The sequence below is a fragment of the Zalophus californianus genome, chromosome 1 (genome assembly GCF_009762305.2).
Source record: "Zalophus californianus isolate mZalCal1 chromosome 1, mZalCal1.pri.v2, whole genome shotgun sequence".
In the NCBI taxonomy this organism is placed as follows: Eukaryota; Metazoa; Chordata; class Mammalia; order Carnivora; family Otariidae; genus Zalophus; species Zalophus californianus.
This window is the reverse complement of record NC_045595.1, coordinates 175,952,743-175,962,398: the sequence shown is the minus strand read 5'-3', so window position 1 is coordinate 175,962,398 and position 9,656 is coordinate 175,952,743. Positions and strand designations below refer to the sequence as shown.

The 9,656-nt window shown below is 37.7% G+C and overlaps 1 protein-coding gene across 2 annotated transcripts; it reads left to right on the top strand.

The window, feature by feature from the left end:
* Positions 1-1,446: 1,446 nt before the first annotated feature.
* C1H3orf38 (chromosome 1 C3orf38 homolog) lies at positions 1,447-9,090 on the top strand. 2 transcript variants are annotated; one of them, XM_027586419.2, is made up of 3 exons: positions 1,447-1,934; positions 4,425-4,663; positions 6,230-9,090. In XM_027586419.2, exons 1-3 carry the CDS (start codon positions 1,808-1,810, stop codon positions 6,782-6,784), a joined length of 921 nt encoding a protein of 306 aa, XP_027442220.1. In that variant the 5' UTR covers positions 1,447-1,807; the 3' UTR covers positions 6,785-9,090. The 2 variants fall into 2 exon arrangements, with proteins under 2 accessions (XP_027442220.1, XP_027442219.1); XM_027586418.2 differs by having other exon boundaries at positions 1,450-1,934; positions 6,227-9,085.
* Positions 9,091-9,656: the final 566 nt, after the last annotated feature.

Below are 9,656 nucleotides of genomic sequence, written 5' to 3'. Positions count from 1 at the left end.
GTATATAGTTTCTTATATGTTTACTGTCTATTTCTTCTCACTAGACTGAAAGCTCCAAAGAAACTGTATTTGTTCCAACACAAAGAACAATGTCTGGCAAATAGGTGCTCAATAAATACTTTTTTTTTCCCTTTTTAAATGAAGGAATGAATGAAAGAAAAGGTTGGGTATGCCTTCTATATGGTCCCACACCAGCATGATGAGCACTTGTTAGCCCTTGCAGCACTCTCAAAAGATCCTTGAAAGGAGGGTCTGTGTCATTTCTCTGAATCTTCTTCAATCCCTAGCATAGTACATACTCAATACTTAATGAAAAATGAAGGATTTTTTTAAAAAAAAGATTTTATTTATTTATTGGACACAAACAGCGAGAGAAGGAACACAAGCAGGGGGAGTGGAAGAGGGAGAAGCAGGCCTCCCTCTGAGCAGGGAGCCCAATGCGAGGCTGGAGCCCCATGCGGGCTTGATCCCAGGACTCTGGGATCATGACCTGAGCCACCTAGACGCCCCGAAAAATAAAGGATTTTTATCTGTTGAGTAAATGATACCCCAAATGACATCCACTGGCAAATTAGTATAGGCATGCTTTGAATGCCTACGCCACATTTACAGTTTATTTTAAAACTGACATTTAGCTGTGATATTTTTTAAAACGTTAAATTTGCTCACCTGGATCTGCAGAAATGTACATGTCAGCTACAAAATGGCAATACCCTAATTAAATGTTAACAAATCAAAAATATGCCTAAAATGTGGAAGAGGCTAGAGGCAAGTGACGATGTTTAAGCCTGATTCCTCATCGCTCTCGGTCGAGCCCAGCATGACTTCTCCATTGGTGAATACGAGTAGCTGCCACACTAACAGCAGCAGCTAACATGCACTGAGTTCCTTCTAGGTGCCAGGCACTGTCCTTCACCCCGCCCCGCACCCCCGCACCCGCAAACCTACGAGGTAGCTAACTCTACTAGGTCCATTTCGAGATAGGAAACTGAGGGACAAAAAGGCTAAGAAGCATGTCCATGGTCACAGTTAGTGAATGGTGGCGGAGTAAAACCCTGGTAATCTGGCTTCCAGAGTCCCCAGCCCTAAATTGCTCGCGATACAGCATCGTCTAAAACCAAGCTGGAGAGGACCGGAATCAAGCAACAGCCGATCCGTTAGAGATGAAAGCAAGAAGGCATGGCATGTGATAGGTGACTTTTTTTTTTTAACCTTTCATAGTCTATTGCTAAACAGAACCAAATCATTTTAATACTGTACTGCGTAATTTAAGAACATCAAACTACAGGTGCACCCCACTCAGAACTGGCCGCAGAGGACGTTCAAGCGCTCCCGGGGGTCAGACCCACGGGCGGGGAATAGGCGCCTCCATTGGCCGGCCCCGCGGCATCACGGGAGCTCGCCGTGCGCAGGGACCGCCACCCGCTTTCCACGCACCTGCACCTGCGCAGCCCTCCCCGGCGCATTTTTGGAGGTTGGACTCCTCAGAGTAAAGGGCTTCGCTTTCCGGAACCAGGTTCCTTGTGGAAGATCGCTGTTCTCGGTGCAAACGCGGTAGTTCCTAAAGTGAGATCCGTTGGATTCCCCTCCGTCCTGTCCACCCCGGAACGACAAGTCGGAGCACCACATTTCCTGATTGACCTTGTTGGCAATCACTTCCGCCCAGGGGTTTGGAATACCGGAGGCCCTTTGGCGGAGAACAACAGGAAAGGCACTTCCGGTGTATGTTGCCTAGGCGCCGGCCTGGTGGGCCAGCAGGGACGGCGTCACTGGGTAGTCCTTTTCCCCCCCTCCTTTGGGGGTCGAGATGTCGGGGCTCAGCTTTCCAGAGATGGAGGGCTGTCGTAACCTCCTCGGCTTACTAGACAACGATGATATCATGGCCCTGTGCGACACCATCACCAACCGCCTGGTGCGGCCTGAGGACCGCCAAGGTAAGTGTTGACTTTTCTCCCCAAGGGCGGACGCCCCCTCGGGCCCCAGGTGGCCAGAACGTGGGAGTAGAGGAGGTGCGAGACCTCGCCCCGCATCGGGGCCCGACGGTGCTGGGGCGGAACTCTGCCGCCGCCGCCGCCTCCCGGCCTGGGAGCCGCTGTGCGCCTTCAGGCGGCCCTGAAGCGCCAGATCCCCGGGAGAGGTGGTGGCACTGCAGACGGCTCTGCTTCCAGGTTTTATCTGCTGGATGTATGGGCAAATGCTTATTTTTTCGAGAATTTAGAGTACGTGAATAGTGATTTCAGAATTTCCAGGGTGTTTTTCATTTTCAGTTTCGGCGGATCTGAGGAGTCAGCTGCTGACTGACTCCTCTGGGAGGATATAAACACTTTCAGCCTCGTAGTTAAAACTACTGTAACAAAAGAGCAGATAGTTTGAATCCATGTCTCTTTTGGGATCTAATTTTTTTTCTGAGATGGTTTTGTGTAGTAGGAATACGTTGTTTTCAGAGCCAAATAAACATTTCTGTAGTTTTAAAGGGTTATGAATATTCAATCAATATTGATTGCTAGCTACTCCATATAAAAATGTAATCAAGAAGCTTGTGTGTGTATTTCACTTGGCATATCATCGGGACAGTCTTACTTTAAAATGTGAAAACTCCAAACTTCTATGTTAGTATGACTTAAATAACTACAAAAGCATAATCTGCATTTCTCTGCTTTTAAATTGGATTTACGTTTTTGCCATTTAAGAAAATCATTCATTTGAAACTTCAAACTTAATGTTTCCTCAAACTTAAGAAATTCCTAAGAATTTCGAATGCAGATAGTTTTAGACTTAATATAGTTCTTAAGTATTTATATATTTCACGTGCTAATCACCACCTAACAGTCCTTGTGAGTGTGAGTTTAAAATTGTAATAGATAAAAATGCTGGATTTAATTGATGGTGGGTCTAAAAGCAAATAAAAAGAAACTTCCCAGTACAGAAATGTTAAATGATTAGGAGAGGGCATTTCTCAGAGAGGAAGAAAATAGTAAGCATATGAAAAGATAATCTCTGTTTATTTATTATGAAAAGATAATCTCTTTAAAAAGCAATGAAATGAAAACCGAAACACAGTGTTTTCCTGTCTACCGGATTGGCAAAAAACTAAACGTGGTGATCGTGCAAAGCAGGTCTTTGACAATTGGAGGAGTGTAAATTAGAACTTTGGAAAACAAGTTTGACATCATCTCTAAGTGGAATTATTTGCTTACTTCCGGGTTTATATTCTGGACCTGAGCTTCTCAAGCTTGAATGTGCCTGTGAATCAGTCCCTCAGGATTCTTGTGAAAAATGCAGATTCTGATTCAGTAGTTGTGGAGTGAGCCCAGAAATTCAGCATTTCTTCAGCTCCCAGATGACCCTCATGCTGCTTGCCCCTCTGTGCACTGGGAGACATTTATGAAAATGTTCAAAGTGATGGTGTTTGTAATTGGACACACCCAGTAAAAATCTATGAACAGAATAGATAACCTTGTGATGTAGTCATATAATTTACTGTGGTACAGTTAAATGAATTAACAGTCGAAAAATTAGAGCTACATATATCCACAGATTAATGTCAGAAACAACATTAAGTGAAAAGCTGAATATGAAAGACTGTGTGTGTGTGTGTGTGTGGATTGGATTTATAGAGTGTTCCAAAAATACCAAACTGTATTGTTTAGGAGTTCATAGTTATGCTGTACAACTATAAAGAAAAGCAAGGTATTGATAAACAACATTTAGGATAGCAGCTATCTCTAAGGTGGGTGAGTAGAGAGAGGGAATACTATTAAGTAGGGAGGGTTAAAATGAGGGCCTCAAAGATACTAGTAATATCTTATGTCTTAAGTTATGTTGTATATACATGGGACTTCATTTTTTTGCTATTCTGTATTCTTTATGCATGTAAAAAATAATCTTTGATCTGTTATTTAATATAACACCTTTTTTTAAATTAAAAAAAGAATACAAGTATTCTGCCACTTCTTAGAAGCATGATTATTGATACCTCATATATTCTCAACTTTCATTGTCTATAGAGTAAGGAGTTTAAACGTCCTTGCACATCTAAAATAACTGTAATTTTACCTATGTTAGGGATTATAAATGAATTTAGGTCCATTGGCCTTCTTAGAAAAAAATTTTTTTCTCTGGCTCAAATTTTTTTCTCAAAACATGTCATTCTTTTAAAAAAATGCAAAACTTTTACTATCTTATGAGAAGTGAAAGGAAGAGGTAAGTAAGTTTAGGTAGGGAAGTTTAAAACATAAAGAAAAAAATTTTTAAACCCAAAATCTGACAACCCACTTTCTGGTTTTTAAAAATTACCATCTCATGCAAAAAGAGTAATGCCATGACAAGAATTTATAAATATTATTTGATAGGGTTTCTGCTGACCCTGGACAGATTTACAAGTGACTTGTGATTTTCTACTAATCTTTATAATTTCCTTCTAGATGCCATTCGTGCAATATTATTGTACAGTCAAAGTGCAGAAGAACTTTTGAAGCGTAAGAAAGTCCACCGAGAAGTCATATTTAAGTACTTGGCAACACAGGGGGTTATTATACCTCCAGCTACTGAAAAGCACAATCTTATTCAGCATGCAAAGGATTACTGGAAAAAGCAGTTACATCTGAAATTGAAGGAAACACCAGAGCCAGTTAAGACAGAGGACATGAGACTATTTCAACAGGTAAAATAGATCTTATATTTATACCCTAAATCATAGTTCTGTCTAAACTCTTTAGATAATCCTAGATCTGTGGGAACAGGGCTAATATTTTGGCTTTTATAATTTAGCTTCACATCATATCCTTTGCATTCTAAAGGAAGACCAGTATTAAGGTATTAATTTGGTATTAATTTGTATGTATGTGGAACACACACACACAAATTGGAACACTCTACAAATCCAATCCACACACACACACAATTAATTAATCTAAAGGTATTAAATTGTAAAAATTCTATGAGAGAAACTTAAGTAATTTTTACATTTGATTTTTTTTTTTTTAAGCTAGGAAAAATCCTCTTGTAATAATTTCCTCCAGCTGACGTTGTCTGTTCCTATTTCTTTGTATCCACTGGACATTTTAGGTACTCTGTGAATATTTAAATATTGACTGTATGAACTCTAGGCAATTTGCAAATTTTATTTTTTTATTTTATTTTTTTTTAAACAAAGCACAGAAAGACCACCCCCTTTTCAAATCAGATATATAGCTTAATAAATGTCCATGAAGCAAAAACATTTGTAATGACCATGCTGGTCAGGAAATAGAAATTTGCCACCCACTCCAGAAGCCCCTTCCATGAATTTGCAAATTTTAAACTACATACTTTGAATTTGTGAGGTTTTACAGTAAGAGGCATTTGCTTTCACGTTAGGAAAGGATCTTCTAAGAGCTTTCTTAATATGCTAAAGAGAATGTTGACTCTGAAATCATACAGATGTGACTTCAGATAGGTCCTGCCCTATGCTAGGTGTGAACTTGAGCAAGTAACTTGACTTTCCTGAGCCCTGTTTACTTTATCTATAAAGCAGGCACAATAATGATAGCATCTGTGTAAATAGGCTTTTGAAGATAGAAGGAAATAGTCCGTAAGTCCCAAGATTTAGACATAATCATGGGTGCTCTGTCAATAAAAGATTCTTACCATCAAAATGAGGTACTGTGCTCTGGAATGTTCTCATCTATTCACATAGATGAGTAAAATCAAGCTTGTCAGGTATATTTTTGCAATAACATTACCCTTTGTAAAAAAGAAATAACAGTACAAAAATAATCCCAATCATAAAAAGTAATGTATTTTCAGTCATAGTCGTATTAGAACTCTGTTTAAAGATAGTAAAAAATTCTTATTTGTTACCAACTTTATTTTAGTGTAGTTTATATGCAAAGAAGTGTATCCATTTAAAGCATACATGCTGCTTGGACAGACATTGTGAAACCACTGACACAATCAAGAGAAAATACTTATGTAAATCATTGTTGACTGTTCATGCTGCTATTTTGGAGGCTTTGTTAAATCTTAATCTCAGCTGAATTTTCAGATGTTTAAGGTGGGAAATTCTAAAATGATTTTTCCCCTTTTTGGAAGAACAGTGTGTGCGTGATGGGTTCAGTGAGTTCACTTGTAGTTTATTTAGCTTCTGTTATACTCAGCATATGAAACCTTAGCTCTAAAACAGACGAGGTAGAAAAAAAGATGTGAGAACTGACCTTGGTTATATTTTATATTTTATTTATCTTAGCAGGAAAAAGAAGATAAAACTGAAAAAGTTGATTTTCGTCGATTAGGAGAAGAATTTTGTCACTGGTTCTTTGAACTTCTTAATTCTCAGAATCCTTTTCTGGGACCACCTCAAGATGAATGGGGGCCACAGCACTTCTGGCACGATGTCAAGCTTAGGTTTTATTACAACACCTCTGAACAAAATGTGATAGACTATTATGGAGCAGAAATTGTGAGCCTTCGTCTGCTGTCACTAGTGAAAGAAGAGTATCTTTTTCTCAGTCCCAACCTAGATTCCCGTGGACTGAAATGTGCTTCTTCTCCGCATGGTCTGGTTATGGTTGGAGTTGCTGGGACTGTCCACCGAGGGAATACTTGTTTGGGCATTTTTGAACAAATTTTTGGACTCATACGCTGCCCTTTTGTAGAAAATACGTGGAAAATCAAATTTATCAACCTGAGAATTATTGGAGAGGGTTCTCTTGCTCCTGGAACATTAATGAAACCAGCTATTACATTTGAACCTTGTGATCTAGAGGCCTTTTATAACACTGTTACTTTATGCAGTACCAACTAAGTACAACTTAATGTAAGGCAGGCATTGGATAGTGGAACTGGAGACCAAGCTTTATGCAGTGGAGATGAGGCATTGTTGAACAAAAGAGAACTGAGTTCACCCAGCCCTCTAAAGCACTGAACATGTTTGTCAGTCTAAAAAACCTTCTATACAGGAACTCTTCCAGATATCACATCAGTAATGTCTAAGTGATTTCAGATGTGAGGATTGACATATTTTAGTTGAAGTATCTTTCTTGACAATAGACTAACGTATTATGTGAATACTTGCCTCTTTCTACATGACTTGCAGCAAATGTTCTGAGAGCTAATGCAGTTCATCAAATAAATCCCACTTTAGATGGTATAACTAACAGTGTGCCTTAGAAACCAGGTAATATTTTCATTTTACTTAGTGAATATTCTGCTCATATCTGTACTTTTCATGTCGGAAAGGTTTAATGTAAACTCAGAGTTACCATTTTAGAAAACTTGAGTGACATTCTCACGCAAAAAGTCAAATAACGTAAATTTACTTTGCCTTTTTAAAATGAGGAACATCTTTCAGTTATCTATAGTAGTCCAAGCTAAATATCTTAAAATCTGCAACATTTTCTGAACTCTTGGGCAATGATAAATGCTGTTCTCACAACAGACCTTATTCTTATCTAAGGCTTCAGCTAACAGTTATATAGAACATTTATTGTAATGCCATCTAAAGGAAACATACTGTTGACATTTTTTAAAAGGTGTGCCCAGTTCTAACTTAAATGAATTACTGTTTTCCTCTTGATTGATCTTGGAAGAGGTGACCAAAAAAAAAAAAACAAAACCCAAAAACACACAAATTTATAATGTGGTCATATCTATATACATATATAGATATACTCCCACATCATAAATTAAAATTATTAGGATTTTTTTACCTCTAAATTATTCTACTAGGTTTGAATTACAAAGTTAAGTTGCCAGATTAATTACATAGCTGCTTTAGGGTTTAAAGTCTTCATCACTTCACAACTACTTGCTGATCTTTGATTTAGTTAGTAATTTTAATTTACAAAAGTGCCATATGGAAAAAATTCAGCTGGGAGTTGTGATGATGTGTTGTACATGTTAATTTTTTACCTTTAACTCTTCTCGTGATCATCTAGGGTAACAAGAATTTTGGAAGCAGGAGGAAAAAACTCATCTTTTTTGTATTTTAATGCCAGCCTTTTAGGAGGAGTACAAATTGATACATCTTAAAATAAAAACTTAATAAAGGAGGGAAATTGCTACGGTCTGCTATAAGAATAGTATATTGTTTAGATTTAAAGCAAGTTATCATTTTCTCCTTTAAGTATAGAGTATCATTATAACATGTACTCAATAAATATCCTGAGTAAAGAATAAAATTAAAAACTATTCCCATCTGTTTCTTTTGTGGTATTGATGACGAGTACTGCAGAAATATTACTACAGATGCTCAGGGTGGGCAGAAATTGCCTCTGGCTACCTTCAGTATTGGCTTTTTGAATTTGTGTAATGCTCAAGTAAGGCTGCAATGTTTGCATGTTCTTTTAATCAGCGTTAGAAGTTTGAAATCTTCCTGATAGACTCTCTCAAGAATTGGAACTATGTTTTATTTACTGTGAATCCCTACAGCTGGGCCACATAGTAGGACCTAATGTTTAACTAAATGGGTTAAGGTATGAGTAAAAGAAGTTTACATACTGTATAAAAGACTTTTCTGCATCTGGATTTTGTCTTTGGTTCTTATTAGTGATGGGGTTTTTTGATCATTTCATCTGTTTGAATTTCATGCATGGATACACAGAAACTTTTAGGCTCCAAGCTAACAAATTTAACCTTTTAAAATTTACTAAATTTAAAAAGCCCAAGGGTCAGAATGGGATAAACTGGAATGCTCTAACCATTTTAGGGGAAGTGTATATTTTTTTGTTCAGAGAAAGAACACCTGGAGGAGTTGAGATTTATTCACGAAGTTTAAAGCTTGGTCAGGTCTCTGAGAAGGTCCAGAAGCACACTGCAGATAACTCTTTTGCTACCCTCCCTTTGTTTTGTATATGTTAGGGAATGGCAGAGACCCCAGCTTTAGGTCTCTTTTGCTTCATTTCACCCTCAACTGGTATTTTAAAGTTGTTGGAGTAAAGTAGTAAAGAATACAGCACTACACATAATTCATAGTGATTGAATGAATGGTCAAACCAGGGGGCAACTGGGCTTTATTTACTGTAGACTGATTTGTGATAGCCTAATAATAGGGCATACATGAAGTATCTGTTCTTGTTAAAATAAAAATATCTAAGTAATAGTTACATTGGGATGTTTTATTAGTATCTAGAATGCCAAAAACAAGTTTCATGAGTCTTAACTAAAATACCAAATAATAGAAAAAAGCCATCTCTGTTTTATAAAATCAGCTTGCAAATGGCCAACACAGGAAGACTTCGTTCCTGTGTTTCCTTAAGCTAAAGGAAGCTAGTTACCCAGTGCCTGTAAGAAATTGTAATAGCACCAGAAAAAAGGGCTTAAAGAATAGTGGCTTAATTTAAAAAATCAGCAATTTTGTGTTTTAACAAAATGGCTCTTATGGCTAAGTAGATGATAAACATGAACAAAAACCATACTCTAATATTTTTATTAGTATCCGTATTCACAAACTTAGATGCCTTTTTCTTCATGGTTCTTAATTTGGGCTGTGGGGAGTGGTCATGGATTTTTTGAAAAATGAGAGCTGTGTTCTGTCCCCAGAAAATGTGTTTGTATATAGTATTACAGTTTGTGCATTATTTCAGTGAGCTCTTATGGACTTCCTAAGGCACATATGTGACTCCTATAAGGATCCTTATACTTCATGTTAAAATCCTGCCATAGTAGTTATATTTCCT